The sequence below is a fragment of the Dermacentor variabilis genome, chromosome 10 (assembly GCF_050947875.1).
Source record: "Dermacentor variabilis isolate Ectoservices chromosome 10, ASM5094787v1, whole genome shotgun sequence".
NCBI classification, from domain to species: Eukaryota; Metazoa; Arthropoda; class Arachnida; order Ixodida; family Ixodidae; genus Dermacentor; species Dermacentor variabilis.
In genome coordinates, this window is record NC_134577.1 from 36,839,605 (window position 1) to 36,866,594 (window position 26,990).

A 26,990-nucleotide genomic window follows, 5' to 3' on the forward strand; every position below is an offset into this window, starting at 1 on the left:
GCGTCTGCTCTCCGCTTTCTTCCTCCGCGCGCGCGCGATTGAGCCGAGATCGTAGGCTTTCCTCGCGTGCTTCAACTCGCACATACAGCACAAGACGTGGGGCGACGGCAAAAAATGTGCCTAGAGTGCCCATACAATTTCCATCACAATAAAAATAGAGGTAATGAGCCTTTCAATTTAGGAACAGGACATATATTGTACAGACTCCTCCAGTTTGCTAACAGCTTCGTTCACATACAAAAGGCTTCACTTTTTCGTGCATATGTCGGGACACCCTGCAAGACTGCCGCAACCTCTTCGGTGTTCCATTATTATTACCAAACGCGATCTTTTTTCTTTTATGGCATACTTTTAAATTTCTTTTTCCTAAATGCTCCTTATAAGTTTTCAACCAATTCGTGCTTTAAACATGCAAACCTCATTTTTCATTGTATATATATATACACACACACATACACACACATGTATATATATATATATATATATATATATATATATATATATATATAACGGTAGTCTGAAATTAGGAAATGCCTTTTTTATTTTAGTGCTTCAAAATTCAACTATTTTGAGAGAAATTTCGGCATCAAAGAAAGCTTTTCACAAATTTTTCCACTACAAGGACAGGTCATGAAATGTGTGGATTTTCATGAAGCACAGAACAGCACATAGGACTTCGCCATGGGGCTAGCACCACGTTTTCCAATACCTCCTGCCAAGAGGCACCGAGAACAAGTTTTCATACCAGTCTTCCACGTGCTGACAAAGTGCTGCCATCTACGTAGTAGAACACAAAGACCGCAATAAATGTGGCCTTGAAGCATTGAAGCTTTGCAGCCATGTAGTGTGTTGGGGAGATGAAAAACTAGGAGGAAAAAACTAACGAGGATGTGTTCCATTCGTCCAAATCTCTTTGAAAATGGGTATATTTGCTGTTAATGAGCTGAGCTTGTCCAAACCATTCTATTGGTCGGCAGTATTCCTTGGAAATGTGCCCAGCTTCAACAAGCTCATCTTCTGCCAAACTCTTCCAAGCTCAACCAGTACTGTCTCGTCCATAGCGCCGCTAAGAGGTCAAGTACGTAATGATGCATTGAACCTACCTTATAAAGAAAACACTGACAATGCATGTGACAGAGCAGCATTCTTGTCAACCAAGCCACTAAGTACCATGCAAGACCTGGTTGGCGTAAACATCCTTCAGAAAACCAGTTACACGTCAACTTAAACACAACTTTATTTAGCATTTCAAGAAGAATTCAAGAACCATAAATAACGCATCGGCAGACAAACCCTGCGACAAAAACTTGGTGGCAAATTGCACTCGTGCCACGCCAAGCATGACCAATGCACGCACGCAACATCTTATATTGTGATGATGATGCTCTTGCTCTTTTACAGCATAAATAGTCAAAACCAATGAGCATGAACATTCACATCGTACACAGAAACAAAACTTAGGCTTTTTTAACATATCTCATACATGTTATGGTGGAAATTTAAAAAAAAAAAGACATTCTATAAGCTTCACTGTACGGGGCACAAGTGTCCCACCAAAATTGCACTTAAATCTGGGCACGTGGCAGTATGCATCAAATAATCCAACCAAATTACAATGTTTCCATTGGCTCAGAATTTTTATCACAAGAGCATTGAAATCAAAGGCACATGTCATGCCCTAAGTGACAGATTTAAGGCAGGGCAGATGCAGACTGCGACAGATTTCAATAACTCAAATGACAAAAAGCTAATTTCCAAATCATTTGGCCAAGCAAGTATTTAAAACAGATGGTTCTGAATCGTGCGAGATGATCCGCCCAAGAAATACTGCAGTTTGAAAATCAAAACAGTTAAAATACCGAGAGATCTCATAACATTTCAGTAACGATGAACAATGCTTTAATGGCATTTACAAACTTTCTTGCTTGCAAATGTCAACTTTGCAGGAAACGAAAGCCATGTAAAACAAGAAAAACAATGTCCCGCTAAGCCTGCACCTGATAACTTTACAATGCAATGAGGCAACCTTTTAAAAGGATTACTGGAACGAGTTGCAAATAATAAAACAGAGATGATTTTACCAACTTGCACATTCGATCACATTCGCACAAGCTGATAAAGAGCAGACTTTTAGCAGCAAAGGCTAACTTTCTATCGGGGAAAATTTAGGTGCTCGCATAGAGCTTCAACAATGGCCGACAATGTGACAAAAGGCGGCACTCGCAATGTTCACAGCCCCAAATATCATAAAAAAAGCACATTTCTTGGAGACTTCCAAAAGTCCAAAGATAAAACGTAAATTAATGTGTTAAGTAACTAGGTAAAACCTTGAATGCAGTTAGTCCCATATTCAAGAACGATTTGAGATGAATAGAAAAAGAAAAGTTGGGAAGACCCAGGCACACATAAACGAAACGAAAACAATTCAAATAAGCAGCAGAATGTAATGTAGCACTCGCATTTAAGCTATGATAAGACAGCCTTTAGTACCGCGTGACTAGATGGACTCACCCAAGCAAACCCTAAGTTAGGACATTTCTTTGGAAAAGCTGGAACAGTGAAATGCTAAGAATCAAGATGGATGTAACAAAAGTGAGCTTGGCAAAGTATAATAAACTTGAAACAGCATATTAATAGAACAGCACTAGACACAAAAGTAAATATGTAGCAGCACTGCAGTGTAGTGACAGTACCATGTGACCACACTACAAATAGAAAAACGCACAAGCTTAGCATGAGCTGTAGTTTTTTCCTTAACTCAAGCCAGTGAACTGCAGCTTTGCACACAGAGAATAAATAACAGAAGTGCAGGATGCCCGTGCCCTGCACCAGAAGCAAACGTACGTGCGCTTCACAATACTATTCACTAGTTTGTGCTGTTATGAGCTTGTAACACAGCACAGAGGGGTCTCGCAAGTCGTATAAAATAGTTAAAATTACAGTTGAAATAAGCAACAGGAAAAGAATGCCCAGTCGTTAGATTTGTGCTGTAAAACATTCAGGAGGGAAAAAAATGTCACCATTCGCAGTTGCATCGACTGGCGATTGTGCTTTGAGCATATTTTTTTCCCCTCTTTTACAAGAAATAGACGGATAAGCTTTTCATAGAACTGGGCATCAATATATGGAGTGAAACGAAAGATGAAGGCTGCACCATTGCAAATTTTCAGCACGACACTGATGTTTCGCCCCCCCTCCCCAAACCTTAAAAGATGTTTCAACTCTAGCGATTATAGTCAAAGACTGATTCCCCACATATATGAGAACCCATTTCCACATCCAATTTCCTTGTTTCTGTGAGGCGATTGTCTAGAGGCACCCTTCCTTTTTGTACGTGTTGGCGAGCAACAACGTGCACAGTTCAAAACACCAAACATCACTATCCCAAAAATACATTTGCATTTCAAAACTTATTATTTCGCTCAGACTGTTTCTGCTATCTTTCAAAATGTTATTTGAGGAATTATTGACTCCTCTACAAAAAAATTTTGAACACAAATTTACGTATTTAAAAATGCACAAAACAACTTTTTATTTTACAGATTGTAAATTTTCTGTGCCTCACTAAGTTTTGAAGTAAATATTGATCTTGCATTCACACATGCACAATACCATTATATTTCCGGCAAGCAATAGGCACTAACCTGAAAACCTTGGCTGATCGCAGCCAACATTACAGTAAATCATCATTAAAGTCGGTGCAGTTCATCTTTCAATGTAGGCACTAAAGTTTTCCAATACATATACCCATCACAATCCTGGGAAAGCCAGGCTGCAATTGTCCAAGGCGAATGAGCTAAAAGGAATTGGCAAGACCTCCCGTGCACATAAAAATTATGAAATAATTGGGTATAAAATAAATAATGGTTTTCTTTGGCAGAAACGTGGCCACAGCTACTTGGCTGTACTACTACGATACACGAATGGAATGCATAAACATACAAAATACCTAATCAATAGTCATTTGATGCCACCAGTTGCTGACCAAATGGCTACTGGTACACTTCCACACATAAAAGATACAATGAAGATAAAAGATAAAAATAAAACGATGGCACATCAATAAGGTATACAGCACAAGATTTTAAGGGAAGACAACCGATTACTAAACACGGAGCAGAACAGGTAACAGAACAGAGAAGACGACACATCATTCGCACTGGCAGGTGTACAAGGGCTTATGTGATAATCACTAATGGCTACTTCGATTTCCACTATTCGCTTTACTTAGAAACAGGAGGTTGTACTTTTTAGTCACTAAATTAAGTGAACCAGTATGCAAAGCACACCCATTTGACACAAATCCTCCACTTAGCACCAGTTTTTAGAACCGTGTGTTCAAAATGCACTGCTACTCCATTTAAACATTTCTTTATTTTTTCCATGCTGTTCACACTGCAATGGACACAGCTAAAGGAAAACTTCCCGCTGGTTACAGCAATGAAATTCTGCCGCATATTTTGACCACACATTTCTCTAACCCGACATTGGCCGCAGGATTGTCAGGAATGAACTAGTTTTATGTACTGGCAAACTTCCCAATTCTGAATATGTTGAAGCAACAATGCACCCTTATAGTTGTTCATTAAGGAATTAGTTTGAGACTTTCAGTAAACTTATCTCCGATTATCACATAGGTTCCAATGTGCACTGCCGAGAGATTGCCGAAAAAAGTTTTTCTGCTATTCCGTGCTGCATTATGTTTAATAATCCATGAAAAAGCTTCCGTGAGACACCCTGTATGCGAGTTTCGGTGGCTCAACCAAAAGCACGGCTAGGTGGCCACGCCCCTCTGGTGCCCCATAAAGGAATGCAGGACAACACGAGAAACTTGAGATCCTGATGAAGCCAGTCCCAGAGGTGCAAGGCACATCAATACGTCGTGCTGTAATAGGCAGGAATGTAGACTGGCCGCGCACTTGTGTTCAGGAAAAAGCCTGCAAGTGACAGTACAAGAAAGCAATCTGCACAATCCGGAATTTATAAAAAAGGGGGAGGGATAAGAGGTGCACCGTAATTGCATTCACGCCCATAGGTCGGCATACACACGAGTACACTCACTCATACTCATTTCAAAAGTGTGAGCAAGCGAGTGATGAAGGGTGTGTGTAGACATCAATATGAACGCGCGTGAATGCCGGCTAGTGTGAGTGCAGGCAAGAACACGAGCGTATAGCTATTCGTGCGAGTAGACTGAAGCGGCAACCACATGCATGCAATTCAAGCAACATGTGACGCGACAGGTAGACCCCGTCACACTGCGCCGTTGCGGCATGCAGAAAACATATGGAAGCAATACAGCAAAAAAAAACAGTAGCGACAAATATAGTATTGTCCAAATAAATACAATCGCGCGCCCTTAAACAAACCGCAAACGCATCACGACGCCAGTGTTCAAACCAAGGTGTGAGGAACATTGCACACAATGCTCAAACAGATATTGAACAGTATCTCGGGCTCTGATGTAGCCCTGTACTGTACTGTACTGTACTGTACTGTACTGTACTGCACTGTACTGGGGCTATATTCCAGATCATTCACTCGGTGCACATCATATCAGTGCCTAAACCAGACACTAACATAAAACAAAACCGAAAGCATCTCGAAAAGCAACCAACCAAGGAGAGAACCTCTGGTCAGACACAGTTTATAGACTAGAATTTTGAAGACAAGGAGGCTAATGAAATTTTGACAGTAAACTTGCATCTTTCAGCACAGCCTCTACCTGTGCTGTCCCATTTTCGAACGAAATTCTCACTTTTGCACCAGAAAGCGAATTTTTTCAAGGTCCCCGCCAATTTCGTTACTGCTGTGGGTTCAACTGTACTACAGCAGACATACAGCCAAAAAAACAATAACAAATGGTGTGTTTGAATGTACCGGAAAAAACAACAATATGAAGCAAGACTGGTATATCTAACACGATTAGTATGTCCAGTGTGTCCCAGTTTATTATTTACTTTTGCCCTGTTGTATACCACACTGTATCATGATACAGTAGAACCCCGCTGTTACGTTCCTCACTGCTGCGTTTTCCCGGCTGCTACGTCGTTTTCATCCGGTCCCGGCATAGCTTCCATAGGATCCAATGTATAAGGAACCCCGCTGTTACGTCGTAGCTGTGAAAACGTTCCCGCATGATACGTCGCAACTTAGCCCCCCGAACCCGCCTGGGCTAAAGTAGGCAACGCGCTCCAACCGCCATTTTGGCTTTTGACGAGTTTTGGCCGGGCTTGGCTATGGAACTGGCTGCAAGAAGCCGCACGCCAGTTCGAGAGGCCGCCATCGAATTGGCGTGCGGCTTCTTGCAGCCAGCTCCATAGCCAAGCCCGGCCAAAACTCGCCAAAAGCCAAAATGGCGGTCACATACGACGACTACCTCGCCGTGGATGTTGTTGTCGGGACGTCAGAGTGTCAGAGCATCGCCGAGATCGTTGGGATCTCGGTCGCGAGTGAAGTCGCAGACTGCGATGCACGAGCCGCATGATGCCGGGGAGTTGCCAAATCGTAGCTTTCGAAAAGCCGTTGCGGCTCTGGACCTCCTCCGCAGGTACGTCGCACCTCACAGCGACGCTAACAGCAATGCGGCCTTCCAGGCTATTGAGAAACGTGTGGTGATTTCTAGCGAGCGAAAGAAACGGCAAGCCACAATTCTGGACTTTTTTTTAAGTCCTAAGCGCACTCTGTGGAAATAAATTGTCTATAGTTGAAGCTGCACTTTTTTTCATTCATTTTCGGAGCTTTCCTCACTGTTGCGTTTTCCCGGCTGTTACGTTTTTTTTCCCCGGTCCGGTGAAAAACGTATGAACGGGGCTCCACTGTATTATGGATTACCATCTCGCCAAAACCTACACCCTGCTCAAGTGTGTTTTCAACCCTGAAATACTGTATATACTTGCGTAAGGGCCGCATGCCTACTTTGGAGGGCAAGATTGGGGAAACTTAATAACATCCCACCGGAAAGCAAAGTTAGTTTTGTTGCCGCTAGATGATGCTAGGCGCTTTTGCGTCGACGCTGCTCAGGCTAGCGCCACAGCGCCAATATTTCTTTGTGTGGCACGTTGTCTCAGCTGTGTTGACAGTGTTTCCAGTCAGATTGGTGGCATTTCGCCTCTAGACAGGGGAGTCCTGTTTGGGTCAGCACTGACCGAGGACAATGGGCTGGCATCTGTGGTCATTCACTGCAGCGTTGTCATTTGCACCTCTCTTACCCTCTGCTGCAGTTGCAGAAACAGTACGAACCTTAGCAGGCCATCATCAGCCTGATTCGCATAAAGGCCGCACCCAGCCAAGATTCTAGAAAAAAAAGTGCGGCCCTTCATGAGTATACACGGTACCCCTAGTATCTTTTCTTTTAACACTGCGCAAGAAGCAGAAAAGCAGGAGCCAACGGCCAAGCCGGACTAGACAGAGCAGACAAGACAGTGCTTACGCAAGGCAGCAAAGCGCACAGCCAAGCTACAGTGGCGGAGGTGAAGGCGGTTTGTCAGGGTTCTGCTGCTGCCAAGGGGGTCCGTTCATATCGGCACTACCTGCTCTGGGTTGTACGGCAGTGTACGGTGGGTAGCCTTGACCCAGGGCTGCAGCTGCCGGGGTAGCCACGAACACTGGGCTCGTCAGGTGCGGGTACTGGGCAGGAGTGCCCACTGTGGGAAGAGCAAGTGAGATCATTCAGCGATGCATGCCGCTAATGGCAAGGATAGTTTCTTTACTGGACCTGATTGCGATGATAAGAAAAATGGCTTCTTCAGGCTTGCAAGCACCAGAGTTTAAAGGTTAAGCCGCAGGAAATACACGACGTGCATATTTCGCTTAAAACGTTTGACAAAAGATTTTGCATTTACTGCAGCACTGTTCTTGCTCAAGTTTGACAGAAAGATTGCATTTTAATGCAAAAGCATTATGTACCCCATTTTGCGAAAATCCAGTGGCAGCGTGACCAAAATATATTACCAAAAATGGGCAATGGCGCAAAGGGTAAAAACGCATCAAGAAATGCTCAGACTGGCGTCAAATTTCTCAATGTCTTTCCCAACCTGGCATTGTGTCTTCCCTATATGCAAGAGCTCATGCAACACTTCTGATGGTGAGTGGTTCACCTTCATCATCATCTTCTACCATGCACACCAACTCTAAGGATCCTTCAATAGGAAAAGGCACTGCTGCACAACCCTTTTGATGGTGTCCGGGTCACTGTCATCATCGTCTTCTATAACGCACTAACAATACTTCAATAAGAAATAGCACCGCTCCTCAAAAAGAAATGTATATGCTCCGCATATCCATTTCTTGGCCAATCCCTTACAGTGGGTAGGAGCCATATACTTGACAGGAAACAACAAAAACACTCTTGATACCAAACCATCAGTGTACAAAATGAGGTGTACCACAGCCATCACTTATCAGAAGGAACGCAAGTTTATAACGTGTGCGATGACTTGCGGATGAATACCTAAGTGACAACGTTTCTCCAAAGCGATCATATTGCTTTCGCATTCCCACACATACGCAGTCTCAAGTGTGTCTACCGAAATTTTTTAGTCTATGTCATTCAATTCAAACACTTCGCACGCTTAATTGCCTGGTATTTAAGAAGAAAACGCAAAGTTGCTTTTGTTCATAGAGATTCAAGCTACTGTCGTGACAGCACCAGCATAAACTTGTGTGTCGCCCACAGCCTGCCAGCAGCTGCTGAACATGCCATCCAGGGAGGGTTGCCACACGCTGCCCGCACCTCTGGAACACACGGCGACCCTCACTGAACAGCTGCTTTCTGCAGCTGTTTGGAGGCCACAGAAGAAATTTGCATATAATTCATGCCTTGACTTATAATTTTTGGTGCAGGTTATCCCATGCAAAAAAGAAGGTACCGCCTGTAAATATTCACCCCCTTAACAGTATTAACAGAGTAATCAAGTTAATAGGCGTATAATCAAGGAAATACTATTCTACTACTACTCATTACCCCCGAAATATTTGAATGACTGCAGCACCACATTTCCCTCAAGTAATCATGAACATCACATGCCTGAACTCTTGTTCCATAGAAGTTTAGAGGCGCTGTAATTAAGCTTCAGGACTGCATTCACATACTACACAGATAAAGAAAAAGCAGGAACACTCACTTTCGAGTCTCAGCAGCAGATGGTGGAGGGCATATTCGGCAGCATACTCCCGGGCTTCTTCAACAGTGCGACAGAATTTGTTTGGCGTGATGGTGTTGTACATTGGCGGTGAAACGTTTGGCAGAGTCACCTGCAATGATTGTCCTTGCTTAACTTTTTTTTCTTCTGATATGGCAGGTTCGAATAAAGTCGAACCACGTTATATCAAACAGTGCAGTGATCATCAAATACAGCTGAATCTCGATACAACAAACTTCAATATAACGAAATTCTCAATATAACTAAATATTTAACTTTTCATAACCTCTTGCATGTCCATTGAGGTATTTATAACCTCAATATAACAAAGTGTATTTGTATGCAATTTCAATATAACGAAATTTCGCTTCCGCCGCAAGGAAATGCTGAGACAATAAATGGAAACTTCTGTGGACGCAGATGGTTAAATGAGTGAATTACAAACGGCTGCTTGCGAACGCATCTCTCAAATCGCCTCCAGAGCGACCACTTAAGTGGAGCCGCATCATGTTCCGTTTAAAGTCCAAATGAGATAAGATCCTATCATGATCCGCGCGCTTTGTGCTACAGGTGCGAGGGCTTCGCGATTTCTGGCGCATCCCAGCTGTGGCTTCACACGGCTGCAGCATACGCAGCTGTGCGCCCTGCTTTAGAGGTAATCTGCCACATGCGCAAAGAACGGACATGCCGAAACGGCGTGGCATCATGTAAGCCGTCTCCCCGCACATTTAGTATTGGAGGTTGCGTAATCTCGAGTTTCGGTGAATCATTAGAGCGAGAGGCAGACGAAGCATTCGCTCCCTGCTGCCGGCGCTTTTCAAGATAGCATCGTCCCAGTGTGGGCGACGCTATCAGCGGCAGGGGTGGAGTGCATGCGAAAGTATGGCTGGATTCGCTTAATTTGTACGGCCTATGTGAGGATATCGTTGACAAGGCGTGAAACCATACCATTCGACGCAGACTCCAAAATTCATCAAAATAAATTTTCTCATTCAAATTTGCTTTTTTCGATTGCCCAATAATTCGAAAAACTATGCGGCCCCTTTCCTTGCAAAAAAATAAATCGGTGACTATACTTATTTGCATAAAAAAAAGTCGTATTTCAATACAACAAAATTTCAATATAACGAAGCAAATTGCCGATTTTACCTACTTCGCTAAGTTGAGGTTTAACTGTAGTTTGATATAGCCAAAATTGTATATATAAATATAGGAGCAAAACAAGGGCAACACGAATGCATAGCAGTTTGGCTTAACTACTAAGCTCCAGTATTTTAAATTTCAACGAGGTGCGGTGTCACTGCTGTGTCATCGATGAGCGTCATGCTCTCTGGCACAGCGTGATTCGTTTCTTTGCGTCAACTGCCATCACATAACATAGACCGTTATTAAACACAGAGACATCTAATGTTATTACAGAAAAATGACTTCTCCAAATGAATACTCTTGCTGAACAAATAAAGTAAAATTAAAGACTCCATTAGAGCAATTATGTTCTCATTTTTTAGCTTTTTTTTTTATCTTCAACTTCTTCATCACCTTGGTCACGCCCCACCATGTCAGCCACATTGCATTTCCATCTTACTGGATTCCTACCTGGCTACAGTGTTGTCTCGACTTAGTATGCGCAAGTACCAATTAAATATTGACAAAACTTGTTACATTCTTTCTGGATGAATGCCATCAAGCTATAAAATAGCTTTTATTTTAAAAATGCAAGCATCAAAGATCATTTTACACATACTCAAAACTTTTTCTGTGCCTTATAGTTTTCGACACATCGAGATTGCCATTTTCAGCAAATTACATTACCTTCTGCCATGCAATAGATACAGCACTTAATGTCATTTGACAAATCAAATGTCGTTAGATACAAACTATATTAGACCTTTTTATATGTGACAGGCACGTTAAGCCCGCTACCCGATTGCACACAAACCTTGAAGAAGTGAAGCGGCGTCTGCGTTTCACTGCTGTCCGGAGCATTGCACTCGGAGCTCATCACTGTGACCAGCTGGAACTGAGGCTCACCCCATCCTTGCCTTTCACACATGTCCGCCAGAATCTAGGAGATGGGCACAGGCAAAAGCTTAGCAGAGTACAAACAACCTTAAATCCCTGCTTTCGTCTTTGTGGCTTGCAAGGCACCAAAATTTAATAGTCAACAGTCTTAGTGCCCAAAGGAAACAAAGGCGAAGTGCAACAAGTCTGCAAACAACTTCTACGAACATTTAGACGGTCAGATTTGCCATCCTTCTTTCAGAGCACGAATTAAAAAAACAGAGGTTTAAAGGAAGATGCAGATTGATCATTAAATAAGAAAAGAAAGAGATACAAGCATTAATGATATTGCTGGAGATGGTAGCCTGGCTAGTCACCTGGCATGCTACTGGATGACCATGATATACAAAGCGATTACAGTAAAGACACGAACAGCACACAAACAGCAAATACATTCACATACACAAAACTATTCCTGAAGTTTCATGCATGCCTGTGGACCTTATACATATGCTCGCAGAGCTTTTATAGCGTGTAACACACAACACAGGTGGTACTTTTCCATGAGCCAAGGACGTGCCACAGCATCAAGGTCGAGTTGCGCGGCAAGCCTAGCGCCTCTTCGAAGATTGTCTCGCTGACAAGTAGCAGCAGCAGTAGTCGCATACTGGGTGTTTCTGAGAAGACTGCCAAAAATTTTTGAAGATCACCAGTGGCAGATATAACTTCAGTCTCTAAAGCCTGATTACTCAAAGAGGTGGACATTATTTCCACAAGAAATTGAACTAACTACTCAAATTCATTAATTTTAATTAAGTTTTTAACTAATTACCTCCATGCACACAACCACAAGTATTTGTGCACACTGGTACGTCAGCATATGAAGGTATTTTTGTGGGCTAGGTTATTGTGCTGCAGTAATGTACTCAAAACTTGCCAGCTTCAGTTTCTGCTTCCTTTAGTACATAATGTGCTACATCACCACCAATAAACAATTTACCCTTTAGGTCATACAAAGCTAAACCAAGCAAAAAAGGCAAGGCAAAGGTTATCGGGAAAACATTTCTTACACTGTAACGAAGGTGGTCCAGGTACCACAGAGAACGGTACTAATGTTGGCCTAGCATTGCACAATATTGGCCCTCATTGCTCATCTTTGTACCTATGCTGGCCGAGATTTTTGTGCTTCTAAGGGGACAGGTGGGTTTCGCTGTACATTTATGATTTTTGTATTTACACAGAGTTCGTACGGAACTTTCAGACTCGAAATTCCAGGACAATTCAAGGATTCCAAAAGCCAAAATTCAAGAATAGGCATACATACATACCGTATTTACCCGAATGCAATGCGACCCCAATTTTATTGCGAGGGTCGACTTTGTGAGGGTGAAACCGAGAAAAAAAAAATACGATTGTAAAGCGAGGGTCAACTTTGCGAATGCGCAAGATCAAAGATGCAAAAACGCGAATGTAACGCGAGAAATCGAAGCTATAGAACACGAATGTAACGCAGGAAACAAACTATAAGAAAAGTCAAGAACGGCTCTATTGAAGTACCTGCAAACTATGCCTAATCTTCATCCTCGCCACTGATGTCACCGTCGCTGTCGTCATCACAGCTGGACTCCTCTTTGTCACTGGTTGTTTCCCACAGCAGATCGTCCTCACTTCCGTCGAGGGCATTTGAAATAGAATGTTTCTTAAATGCGTGGTAGACTGTTGCATGAGACAACCCGTACCAAGGAGCTGAAACCCACTGGGCAGCAGTAGATGCACTCGGGCGTTTCAGCCTCCCTGCAGGTGTTGAGGTAGATCCACATTCAATCCAGTCCCAATACAGCTGCCGCAAGCGATCCTTGAACAGCTTGTTCAAGCAAACATCCAAGGGCTGAAGAATGGACGACATTCCACCCGGTATAACAACCAAATGCGTTTGGTCATGCTGCAGCTTTTCTTTCACGCCGGGTGTGAGGTGACCTCGAAAAGAATCCAGCACCAATATTGATTCTGGATGCAGCAATAGGGCACCTGGCCTTCGGTCCCAAACGCTGGAAATCCAATCTATGACGAGTTCCGAGTGCAACCAGCCTTTAACATGGCAGCGTACGACAACATTGTTCGGAAATGTTTCTTTCGGGATAGCCTTCCGGCGAAAAATTATGAAGGGAGGGAGTTGCGACCATCAGCCAAACATGCGAGCATAACTGTTATCCGATTCTTTTCATTTCCAGTGCTTCTAATGCGAACTTCGTGTTCACCAGACTTGTGCACTTTCCTAACCATTGTCATATCAAGGTACACGGGGGTTTGGTCCGCATTCCCGATGTGTCCAAGTGGCATGTTGGTAGAGCGGCGGAGATCAATGACATACCGCTGAAACGCGAGAAGTTTCAACTCGAAGTCCTCAAGTAGTTTCTGGCAAATCGAGGTAGTGCGTTGAAGGGAAAAACTGGCCCTTCGCATGAACTTCTGTATCCAGCTACGCAATGCCTTGAATTGGTTTGGCACCAAACCCGCGTCTCATGCAAGTTCACGTGCTTTACACTGAAGCATTTCAATGCTCACACCAAGAAGCCGGAAGCGTTGTTCACCAACGAAGTCCGCAAGTCGAAGCTCCAAATCGAGGAAGCGGCCTTTTTTGGGCCCACGGAAACCTTTTCTGTGACTTGCAATTGAACAACTCCTGGCGATGCTTCCTCCACCCCCTTATCGTCAATTCGTTGATGTCCAGGCTTCTTGCGGCCGCTGAGTTGCTGACTTTTTCAGCGAGTAGAATAGCATTGCGTTTGAAGCCAGCGGTATACTGAGTGCGAGAGCACGCCATTTTGGATGTACACACATTAAGCAGGCAGGAACAGACCAACATGTTGAAGCATTGAACAGACAATGCGGCTATGCACAGCTCGAGGAGTCGGTGGCGTAGGTCACGTGGTACTATCGTGGAAACGAGTGCCCAGGATGCACCGCCAGCGGCCCAAGCGGATCGCTACGTCACTAGAATCACCACCTAGTGATGAGAAAAAGGCACATCCATTTCGTGCGCGAATCGTTCGGCACTCGCACACGTTTGGTCCTTCCAAGGTGACTCATCGCTCACACCCTCTCGTTGGTGTCGTTTTCGCTGCCTTTTTTGCGTTTGCACCGCATTCGCGACTCGCCCTGGCCGTGGTTCACGTATTGGTTGACCACTGAATTTTGAGCGCGCGACTTTGAAGGAGCAGGTCAATCGACACGCACGTAAATGTGGCACATCAAGCAAGCTTAATAATGGGTGTTTGGTGCCTTTCTTAGCATTTTTATACCTAGTATTCGTATGTAACACGGGGGGGGGGTGACTTTTCACTTATATTTTTGGTAAAAAAAAACTCGTTACATTCGGGTAAATACGGTACTTATTTACATACATACGGTGGAAAAAAGCGAAATATCCTTCACCTTAGCTGCAATGTTGAGCAACAAAGAAGCTGCTAAGCTCTAGCTCATCAGGCAAGTTTTCAAACGGAGCTAGTTTGAAAATGAGGCTAGTTGTTTCCCATTTTGAGCATACTTTTTTAAAGAATGCGCCAATTAAAAAGCACTAGACGAAGAAACATATAAAGTGGACAAATATGACATACTATACATGGCTTTTAAGTACACCACTAATATGTGAGTAGGACGTTAACACTAACAAATTAATGTATCAAATTCGTCCACATTGGATGTTCTAACAGATGCACTTGTCTCTTTTTGGTACAGAGCTATGAAATTGAAAACTTAGTGCTCTCTTTTTTTTTTTTTTCAAACTTACCAGTCCTTGGCAATTCTTGCAAAAATATTCAGGCAAGCTAAATAAAAATTATGCTTCTAACAGTCACTAGAAGATAAAAGATAAGTTTCTCTCTCTAATTCAATGAATTTCATTAAAATTGGCTCAATGGCTATCTTGGGAAAGCACTTCTGCATTTTGCATGTGCTTGAATAGGCAGCATCAGAGTTGGGTCCAAGCCAAAGCTTCCTCTTAAAGCCAAATCAATTAAACTTATAATTAAATATTACTTTCCGTCAGGATTTCTAGAACCTAGAACTTGAAAATGGAGCCATGATGGCTGCAGTGTGAGCCAACTAACAATAGAAAAAAAAAACAATAGCTTGGTTGACTGATACGACTTCATTTACCTTTGCGATGACAATGGTAATTTAAACAAGCCTGTCATTGGTGGCTGTGGACACGCCACACTGCATCGCTTAGCGACACTCCCAAAAAAAAATATCTAGGATTGTTTCCCGATAGACAATGCGCATGGAATCGCCCCGATACAGTGTTACTTTGAGTGTTAAAAGTCGCAACCAACATTGTTTTCAAGGAATTCAAGGAACAAATTTATTTTCAAGGAGTCTTAAGGGCCCTTGAATCCCTTTTCTCAAATCCAAAGGTTTCCAAGGATTTCAAGGTGTGCAAACCCGTTTTAATACAGAATACTGTATCGCAGTATCATTCTCACTCGAAGAAACTGACCTCCGCGAACCTCCATGCTTTCTTTTCTTCTAAAGGGACACTAAAGAGAAATGTTAAGTCAAGCTAAGGTGATAGATTAGTGCTCGAGAATCTCGAAGGCGTCAATATTATCGTGAACAGAGCCTTAGTAAGACACAATTGAGACTCCCCAGGGACATTCAAGTCCTTGCCCGATGACAAAGGCACTTCTCATTTAATTCCTGTCACTAGTACGCAACCACTCATCAAAAAACGTCATTGCATTGCATTATAAGATGAAACAAAATGCTACTTGTCCAGTTATATTTTCCAGCTCGTGTTTTGTACAAAAAGCCATACCGCCGTCTGTTAGGTGCCGTTTTACTCGCTGGCAGAAGCAAAGGGCGGTGATGGCGCACGCAACGTCACTACTCCCCGGTTGGGTTGTGGGAGACTTGAATATCAATAAAGGTATTTGACCCTTCAGATGAACTTTTCTCGTAAACTAAGTCTTTCCTTGCCACGAAACAAGCATTGTGAGGTTTTTGGAATGGTATTTAAACAGTCCACATCAACTTATTATTTGCCTTTAGTGTCTTCTTATACATGACTGAAACGTTCACTGCATGATTCGAAGTGTTCACTCGTCTCCCGGAGGATGCCATTTGAAATGGCAAAACAAAAATCTACATTCACAATTATGCTCGTCAACAGGCTTCTTGCACCATCTGCTGTCACTTAAAGCAAGCACTGAGCAACAGAGGAAGTTAAATAGTCTTCAGTGCTGCAGAAAAAAATACAACAGCGCAGTTGACGAGTTGTGGCCTCATTGCTTATGTACAAAAAAAAGGTTAATTATGCCCTAGCAAATGGCTAACCCAATCTTATGCTTGCCTCAGGGCCCTCCGTACCGATTAATATTGGCACTTTTGGGTGCTACACTATTTCCACTATATAGTAATTATTAAAAATATAAATAAATCAAACCCCCACTCTATCATGGACAAGTACTTGCATCTATGAACAACATTTCTGATGAAGTATAGCGTATATTACCCGTCACGCCATCTATAAATAAATTTTTAAACTAACCATACCTTCAGCCTCAAGCCCGTCAATTCGACAGCTTTGCCAATATGGCCCCCATTGTTAAGATCAGCAATTCGCTGGCGTAGGTAGCCAATGGGGTTAAGCTAGCAGATACCTCGTTGCAGCATGTCCCGCAGCAGCCAGCAATGTAGCAGACAACATATGGGGCAATCCAATAGTCATACAAGTGAAAACCCAAATATTCAAACGGTATACAAATTATCATCATGGTTTCCACAGAAATGCACAGGCGTGGGATTTTCATTTTCATTAGAAAAATTTTATTCCTAGAATAATTGCATCAATAGGTAGCACTGGGGCACCTACACAACTAGAGCATCGCGTGTTAGTTGCAAATGTAACTATTCTGAAAACAAAACTTTTGTCCAAAAAAAAAAAGAAAAAAAAGGAATGCTGTGTCGTGCATTTCTGTGAAAACGTCATTGGCCACTGTACATACATTTTCTCAGAATGTTTACTTTTTTCTATCATTTCTGGCTCACCCAATAGATTTGCATGTACTCTCAGTGCATCTCTCATGTTCGCACCAAGATTGGTTCACCTTACTACCATACAATCTCATTCTACCTACAGACCGGAAGGCCAACAGCAATTAAACTTCAGACCCCTTAAAAAGTCTAGTTTCATAAAGTATATAGAGCAGCCTTTGCGCAAGGTTTTACATCTGGAATATGGGTCAATTAATTACAACAAACTAGCGGGAATAGACCATAATATTAATGCTATTCTTGCTCACAGGAAATGAATACCAGCAATGCTCCTTGGCATCATCCCTTGAGATTAGTCATCGCCCCCGGAGCACCGAACCCCAAAGGCAATGTGCTGCGATTTGCATCGCATATACTAACCGCCAGCTGTACGTGTCATCTACTTAGATGAACGAGAAGAAAGGGGGTTAACCGAGGGGCCCGATTTTTATTATTCCTATCATAAGAAGTCAACAAACACTGACGCCAAGGACAACATAGGGGAAATTACTCGTGCTTAATAAATGAAATTAAAGAAATGATAAATTAATGGAAATGAAAGTGGATGAAAAAACAACTTGCCGCAAATGGGAAACGATCCCACTACCTCCGCATTTCGCGTGCGATGCTGTACCAATTGAGCTACCGCAATACCTTTTCCCCATCCACTTTCTTGGGTATTTATGTTTCCTAGTCAAACCCTGGGAGTGCTAGCCAACGCCACCACTCACAGACCTTGGCAGCGGACATGGAATGTCCTTTCTGCCGCAGGCATCACAAGAACGTGATCATTTTGGGTGAAGGCGACTGGTCAATAAACCCACGCATGCCACCTGAAGGCACTTGGGTGACATTTCAAAACTGTTAATAATGAATTTACAATTACCAGCACCGTAGCTTTGCCAAGTTTGACATGTATTGCACTTGGACACGTGTTTCACAGCCTAAGTGCAACACGTGTCAAAAGAAGCAATAAATAAGTTAATTTTTCCTTAAACGAACCCTCCACAATGCAACTCGAGAAACCAAGCACTTGTTTATCAGACCAATCCTAGAACATGCAAACATATCGTGGTTTCCGTTCACAAATGCAAGTATTTCTGCACTTGAGAGCACACAGCGCAAGGCAGTAAGCTTCAACTTTAACCGCTACAAGCGAACTGATTCACCTACTGAGCTTCTGCATCATGCAGAGCTAACTTCACTGCGCAACAGAGCAAAGATGCATCGCCCAAAATTTTTTTATCAATTGCTGAATGGTCACCTAGCTTTTGTTAACATAAAGGATACAGGGAAAGTGCACCAAAAGCACGACTCAATGTACAAAGAATATTTCTGTAATAACAATATGCTTCATTTTTCTTTTTTACCTCAAGTAATCAGGGAACGGAACATGCTTGACCAATTTCATGTAAAGCAGCCAACAGTAGAAAAGTTTGTAGAGGAAATTGAGAAATGTATGCTGCCTATGGCTCCCTCGCCAAAGCAACAAACTTTTTGTGTGCTGTTAATTTTAGTGCTTTTTTATTTTTTATTTATATATCGAGTACAATTAATGCTTGTGCCTGTATGTTATCTGTATCATACACCCACTCCTGTAATTATCCCGCCCTTGGGATCTACAGTATTTCGAAATAAGATAAATTAATATACAAATAAAGTTACTTCGATATAGTGTATATTACCATTATTTTAGCCAAAGGAAAATTTTGTGGCAGTCATCCTTTTAAAGGTCTAGGGATGGGAAGAAATGTGGTGTCGAGCAGCACTGCAGAGCAACACCTTCCAGGGACCAACCTGAATCACTCGTTGACATCGTGATGTCAATCTGGCGTTGCCTGGAGGAGGGAGGGCAGCCCTTGCATTATGGCTGAGCAGGAAGTCCTCGCCCACAGGTCTGGGTATACACAGGAAGACCTTGGTCGGTGAAAGTACTCCCTTGCACAGTACAATGGCTACCAAGAACGCATATTAAAGATTGCCGAGTAAAAGACTGATGGCTAGTAGCAATCTATCGCGTATCTGCACAATTCACATGCCCCTGCCCGAAAATGGCAAGCCGTACGTCGAGACGTAGGTCTAGACAAGCATTTTTTAAAATCTTTTTTTCATCGAGGTATGGTGCTGAAAACTTCTACACATGTATGTAATGTTATGTTTCTATTTCGAATATCATGCCCATTTTTGTTTATTTTTTTTTGTTCCCATTTTATGCAAGCTTTGTTTGATTTTCTGCAATGATTTTCAGAGCATAAATTCTTCAGATTTTACCTAACAGCATATCAATGGCTTCTGTAAAATTCAAGGAATGCCGTAAGACCAACCTTATTGCTCAGCGAGAGCAAGAGTTTTCTAAGAAATTCTATGCAGGCACTGATACCCTGATTCGGCAAAGCCTGAAGAACTGATAGCTTGCAAATCTTCGCAGGAAATTAATTAACTGAAGCTAGCATAAAATTAGAACCAAGGGGAAGAAACAAAAATGGACGTCATATTCGAAACAAGCACATAACATTGCATACATGTACAGTTTTCAGAGCCATACCTCGAAGAATAACGATTTTAAAATATTTTTGATCTGACTTGCGTTTTTTGCCAATTTGGATCTGCTCCAGAAGGTTTCATTGGATCACTGACTTATTAAAACAAGTTTCACTGTAATGCCCAGTACAGTTCCACACCAGGAAAATTGGCAAATTGTTTATCTTTATTTGTGACCATGAGTGTACAAATGTAAAAAAAGAAACTGAGATGTTATGAAGTTATAGCGTAATTACAATACCAATTATTTAGTAATCGGTTTGTCGAGCTATGCACCATTGAAAATTGCACTCTAGCATATCAAAAACGCAACTATGTGCACTGCACTAAGTTTCCCACACCACTTAAACCAGCATTTTGAGGCATTAAACTCTGCGGCATAGACAATATCCTGAGCATTACAGGGTTATAGGGTGCTGTGTGGGCTTTTAAGTCATGGGGGTGTCATGGGAGACTTTCTGCACAATGTGTGCCATGCGGTATCTTTGAAAATGCATAATACACATGCACAACACATCTAAAAAATGCACATACGAATTTTTATACGCAGGATTACAATACACGAGGAATACTAGCTGGTGTTAATATGTGAACCCACTAGAACAGTACGAGAGAAAAATAATTAATATTAATAGACGTCCGATAATTACTACAAAACATGGGCAGAGGAAAGTGGGAAGAAGAAACAACAAAGAAATAAACAAACGAGAGTACTAAAAAGAAATTGCCAATACTGCCCGCTAACACACAAAAATAAGTACAATGTAACAACAGGGAAAACACAATAAGTTCAAATGCTGAACAAAAACCGCAGATTACAAAAGAATGAAAAAATGGGTAAGAAATCCAGCAAGCACAAGAAGTTATGTCATGTTAGAGGAAAATGGATGTTTAGTTGTCAACAACATTGCCAGAAATACTTATTTTATACTCAAATGGCCCGAAAAATGCAAAAAAATTACAGGTTAGTAAAATTAATGATTACAGCAACGAGTATGCCAAGCAAAGTGGCTTCAGAACAACAGCTAGCTGCATTTGAGTAAAGGAACCGGATGGATGGATGGAATAACTAATGAAAGGTCCTGCGAGCTACGGGGCCGCAAGGTCTCAGAGTAGGGGACAGGGAGTTACAACTCCCGGTCCCAATAAAGGAACTGGCAGTTTGTTTTTTTCAAGTGCTCAAAGTCTGCAGAAACTGACCTGCCAGATCCAATAGGCAGTGGGACATGGTGTGGGGCCATTGGGTAGAACCCATAGCCGACAGCCGTCACGGGTGAGGGCATCATCACGGGGGCTCCACAAAGGCTGCTACCACGAGGGGGCACTTTGCCTTTCTTTGTAGAACCAGCCATGCGATCATAACGCCTCCAGTGGTTCACCGGTTTCGACCACGCGACTTCAATTTGAGCACCTTCGATCTCGGCACCTGAAGCACAATGATGTGCCACATAATATATCACAACATTTTCTGCAACCTTTATTTGCTGCGTTGACTGTAAACACAAAGCAATCAAGTAATACATTTTCAGAATCAGAATGACATTGAAAATATTATGACTACATAAGAAAAGTTTAGTAAATTTGATATGTATCTCCAGAATTAATTTGGGGGTTAAAGGGTTAAAACGTCACCTGGAGAAATACAGGTTGAGCTGTGCTAGTAAAGCAACTGTTACCAGGAGGGGGACACTCAAGTCAAGAAATTCCCATACCAGCCCACGGTCATGTCATATATTTTGATGACATCTGCTCAGGTCTAGTTAACCTTTTATCAGTAATGACAAACTAGTGCATTATATTCAAAAAGAGCCAAAGATTGACTGGGACAAGTTTTGAGTACTTTGGTGCGTCAAACTGACGCACCAAATAAGTATAATGAAATACGAGACAACGCATACACTGATAGAAATCCATGACAACATAGTAGGGCACCAGTGAGAAGGTTTTGACGTGAAATCAAAATTAAAGAAGCTAAGATTTTGTTTTCTCTTATAGAGATCAAAGCTCTTGCTTTGAATAATTGAAAAAATACTTTAAAACAAACGTTTATCAGTCTGAAATGGTTCAGTGCTTCTCTTGAGAGCCATAGCTGTTAAGAGAGGAACCTTACACACTTCTTATGCCCTTGTGTTTAGTGAAGCTTACAGTTTAAGCACAGAAAGGGCAATTCCATGTTACCTGCCTTTAACAACCTAACCCCATAAGATGCAGACTTCTTGCTTGCACAGGCACTTTCGCAATGCCAGATGCTATATCAGTTCCATATTGCTGTATAGCCACGAACAGGCTTCCACAATCTTCAGACAATATCAAAGCGTTCACTGTAAAAAAAATTTTCAGCACTGTATTTGCTGCACTATAGAATGCACCGTTGCATAAGTCGCACGCCCCACTTTTCGTGCATTTAGGAGAAAAAAAAATGGTATATAAGTCGCAAGTCGCAAGTATAAGTCGTATATAACACGCACCTATTTCAACTCTGTCGGCATGATGAAATGCGATCATGCACCCTTCGACACTGTCATTGCAAAGTGCCGTGCTTACCCATTTCGGGGCACTAAATTTCCACAAACTAAATTTTTACGAGCCACGAATTCCAGAGAAAAAGCTTCAATCAACACTCTTCTGAAATGCAGAAAACCAACATTTATGGCACAAGCCATCACAGGCCTCATTCCCCAACAGAGTCGGAAAGCTCAGCTACTTTGGCCGACAGCATAGCTGGGTCACTGTCGTCGGGCTCTAAATTCCTTTTACGATAAGTTTCAGGTACGTCGATGACATTACTTCTGTGGCATACCTTGCTCGAGGAAAAAAGTACGCCCATACTGGTTGTGCCAGCATGCATGGTTTTGTGCATGTATAAGTCACACCATTTTATAAGACGCACTAACAAAAATTTTTGGGAAAAAACAGACAGTCTGGAAATTACGGCAGCTTTTATTGGCATGCATTTATTTTAACTGATCTCCATGAGCACTTTTCATGAAATTATCATAGTTATGTTATTGCTCGGCACAAAACGCTGTTTGGATCGCACCGCTGGTACGATCTGTTGGGAACTCGGCGCTGACGCCCGTGGTTGTACCTGGGTCGCAAGCCCCAAGGGTAGCGTTGGCCTGGCGGCCTGGGGTACAACTGGAAGCATCCGAAGGTCCCGGCAAAGCATGAGTCGACTGGTAACAACGAAACAACTTGTTTATTTTAACATCGCAAAGAGTTGGCGGTCAGGTTTGACCGAAGTAGAGAGACGGGAGAGCACTTCACTCAACAGAAGAAATCGGAGCCCTCCTTTTGGCGTCCGGGGGCAGCTGTTTTTATACTCTCGCAGTTGAGGGCAAGAAGGAACCCCTCAAAAGACGAGCACGTGAATGTACAATGGGCTAATGGTGACGCACACTGTCGTAGCGCTGCCGTAGCACCATGTCGAGCACGATCTCGTAGCACCCTGTCGTAGCGCTGCCGTAGCACCATGTCGAGCACGATCTCGTAGCACCCTGTTGTAGCGCTGCCGTAGCACCATGTCGAGCACGATCTCGTAGCACCCTGTTGTAGCGCTGCCGGTCGGGCACAATGACTGTAATGAGGGGATGATCCCTGCTTTCGCTTCGCCTCGTTCGGGCACAATGACTGGAATGAGAGGGTGATCCTTTGCGGTCGCATCGCCGCAGTCGCGCCTGGAAACACCTGCCGATGAGCGTTGCGGTGACGACGATCGGGCCAAAATGTCTGCCGCCCCGCCGCAGTCGCGCCGGCAAAACCACGTGTCGCAGGCGAAACGCAACAGACCGCCCCGCCGGGGGAAGGAGATCCCGATGGACAGGGGACTGCATCCGCTGTCCGGAGGGATGTCGCTCGATGATGCTCATAACCGAAGTCGGGCGTCCCTCGACGTTTCTTGAGCGCAGCGCACAGAGAAGGCCTCGTTCTCTCGTTCAGGTTCGCACGGGACACTGCAAAGTGACTTCGGGAGAGTTCACATTTTTGTTCTCGTTCCCGGCAAGCGTTAGAACTACGCTGAAACTCAACCGCTCAGTCAGCAAGCACGGCACAACCCTCACTAAGCCCTGCCAGGCTCTTTCCCCTTTTTATACCACTGCCTAGTTCCTTACAGTAGTCTAGCATCACTCAGAACGCGTCCACAAATTGAAAAATTGCACTAGAAAGCATATCATCACTTTGAAACACTAAACAAAAGCAATATGTTAAAAAAAATCCTGCCTCAGGAAGAAAAACATCAGTAACAAACAATTTTGAGGCTGATTCCTACGTTAGGGGCTTCGACTTAAGCCATCGGCGTTACCGTTGAGACTCCCCTTTTTGTAACGCACCTCAAAGGAATATTGTTGTAAAGCGAGGCTCCAGCGCAGGAGGCGGCCATTTTTGGGAGAGATGGTCTGCAGCCATTGGAGAGGGCAGTGATCCGTCTCAATGATAAACCTCGAGCCGGCTAGATAGCATGACAATTTCTGAACGGCCCACACGAGACACGCACACTCTTTCTCGGTGGCGCTATACGCCTGCTCACGACTGGACAGCTTACGACTAGCATACAGGACGGGGTGTTCTACTTCTCCATTTTCCCGTTGGCACAGTACAACGCCCATGCCTCGCTCACTAGCATCGCACTGAACAACGAACCCTTTTGTATAGTCTGGCGATCGTAGCACAGGCTGGTTTGTTAGGGCACTCTTTAGGGCGCTAAAAGCTCTTTCCTTTGTCTCGTCCCAGACGACTGTTTGAGGCTCTGTTTTTCTTAGAGCATCCGTCAGGGGAGCCGCGATATCAGAGTACCTAGGGATGTACCTCTGATAGTAGCCGGCGACACCCAAGAACGACCGAATATCGGTCTTGGTGCGCGGTTGCGGAAAGTCTCGCACAGCGGCCACTTTTATTTCAGAGGGGCGGCGACGACCCTGACCAATCACGTGACCGAGGTAGACAACCTCGGCCTGTGCTAACTGGCACTTAGGAGCCTTGACTGTCAAGCCCGCTTCGCGCAGGCGGGTTAGCACTGCCCGCAAGTGTGCCATATGCTCCGACCAGGATGCGGAGAATATCGCTACGTCGTCTAGATACGGTAAAGCGAATTCTTGCTGTCCCCGCAACACTTTATCCATGAGACTTGAAAAACAGTATGGCGCGTTCTTCAAACCAAAACTCAACACTTTAGGACGGAATGTTCCCATTGGTGAAATGAACGCCGCATACCTACTAGCCTCTTCTGTAAGTGGAACCTGCCAATAACCCCTGACAAGATCTAGGGTGGAAATAAACTGAGCGCTACTAACTTTCTCAAGGCGCTCCTCGATGTTAGGGATCGGATAAATTTGATCCTTAATGATGGAATTAAGCCTGCGGTAGTCGACGCAAGGACGAGGTTCCTTGCCCGGTACCTCAACTAAAATCAAAGGGGAGGTATAATCACTCTCACCTGCCTCAATAACACCGAGCTGTAGCATTTTCTTTACCTCAGCCTCCATAATATCGCTCTGGCGGGGTGACACCCGATACGCCTTGGATCGTACTGGCTCTGTGGAGGTAAGTTCTATATCATGAGTAAGTACAGAAGTCCTACCAGGCCTCTCAGAGAACAGACCTTGAAACTCTTGTAATAGCTGGTGTAGTTCGGTTTTCTGCTCGGGCGACAGCGGTGCTTTACTGATAAGGTCACTAATGACTTGACCGGTGTCTTCCCTGTTCGTCACTGAGCCTAGTCCCGGAAGCTCGACCGGAAGCTCTTCAGGAACGTTTACCATCATGCACACCACTGCTTCCCTTTGTCTATAAGGTTTGAGCAGATTACAGTGGTAAACTTGCTGTGCTTTCCGCTTTCCTGGCAGACTTACCACGTAGTTAACGTCCGACAGTTTCTGAACAATTCGTGCTGGGCCCTCCCACTGCACGTCTAGTTTGTTGTTTAGCGATGTGCGCAATATCATGACCTCATCGCCCACCTCAAAACGACGGGCCCTGGCTGTCCGATCATAATAAACCTTGGCCCTCTGCTGGGCCTTTGTCATTGCTTCACCTGACAACTCCTGTGCCCTTCTTAAGCGTTCGAGGAGCTTAAGCACGTACTCCACCACGACTGGGTCGTCGCCCCTACCTTCCCACGATTCTCGAAGCATGCGAAGCGGAGATCGAAGCGAGCGACCGTACACCAGTTCAGCTGGCGAAAACCCCGTAGCCGCATGCGGCGCGGTCCTTAAAGCAAACATCACCCCAGGCAGACACAGCTCCCAGTCAGTTCGATGTTCAAAACACAACGCTCTCAACACGCGCTTCATGACGGAGTGGAGCTTCTCAACGGAATTCGACTGTGGGTGGTACACTGAGCTGTGTAACAGCTTTACCCCACACCTTTCGAGAAAAGTTGTCGTCAAAGCGCTAGTAAACACTGTGCCCTGATCTGATTGGATTTCCGCAGGGAAACCAACTCGCGCAAATATGGACAGTAGTGCATTAACTATCTCAACTGAGCTGAGTTCTTTAAGCGGCACTGCTTCAGGGAACTTTGTCGCTGGGCAGATCACAGTCAAAATGTGTCTGTACCCCGTGGCTGTTACCGGCAGAGGTCCCACAGTATCAATAACGAGCCGTCTAAAAGGCTCCGTAATGATAGGTACCAATTTCAACGGCGCCCTCGATTTGTCCCCTGGTTTGCCCACCCGCTGACAAGTGTCACATGTCCTCACGAAATGGTCTGCGTCCCGAAAACACCCTGGCCAATAGTACTCTTGCAAGAGACGGTCCTTAGTTTTCTTAACTCCTAGGTGTCCGGACCACGAACCCCCGTGTGACAAGCGCAACAGATCCTGACGATAGCATTGAGGCACGACCAGCTGATCGAACTCCACTCCTCGGCGGTCTAGATACTTCCGGTACAGGACTCCACCTCTTTCCACAAAACGCGCAGTTTTCCTGGCGATACCTTCTTTGACATTGCAGCGCACGTTTTCCAGGCTGCCATCCTTTTTTTGCTCGGCTATCAAAGCCGACCGGCTGACTTTTAGCAACCTCTCAAGTCCGTCTGACGTAGGCGCGATGAGCAAATCAGTAGATAGCTCTTCTAACTTTCCCGCGTCGGGCGTTTCCTCTCCAGTATCTGGCGCCTTTAACGTTACAGACTCAAGTTTATTCAGTTCGGGCGTGCTCGGAATATCAGCTTGCTGCGCCTCTGACCCTTTTTCGTTGTTTGATAACGTCGGCCCCGCAACTACCGCCTTGGCAGCGAGCTCCCGAACCTTCGATCTGGTTAAGGCCTGAACA

General features: G+C 43.9%; 1 protein-coding gene across 2 annotated transcripts in view; it reads right to left on the reverse strand.

Annotated features, from left to right (window-relative positions):
• Positions 1-1,219: 1,219 nt before the first annotated feature.
• Positions 1,220-26,990, reverse strand: part of LOC142560331 (putative RNA-binding protein 46) — a 65,617-nt gene continuing 39,846 nt past the window's right edge. The window contains exons 4-9 of one of the 2 annotated variants that reach the window (XM_075672333.1): positions 20,919-21,144; positions 18,975-19,074; positions 11,083-11,208; positions 9,126-9,255; positions 7,433-7,646; positions 1,220-4,937 (exon numbers count right to left, since the gene is read on the reverse strand). In XM_075672333.1, the coding sequence (XP_075528448.1) occupies positions 7,459-7,646; positions 9,126-9,255; positions 11,083-11,208; positions 18,975-19,074; positions 20,919-21,144 (770 nt within the window). In that variant the 3' untranslated portion in view covers positions 1,220-4,937; positions 7,433-7,458. The remainder of the gene's footprint in view (positions 4,938-7,432; positions 7,647-9,125; positions 9,256-11,082; positions 11,209-18,974; positions 19,075-20,918; positions 21,145-26,990) is intronic. The other variant, XM_075672335.1, reaches the window with a different exon arrangement.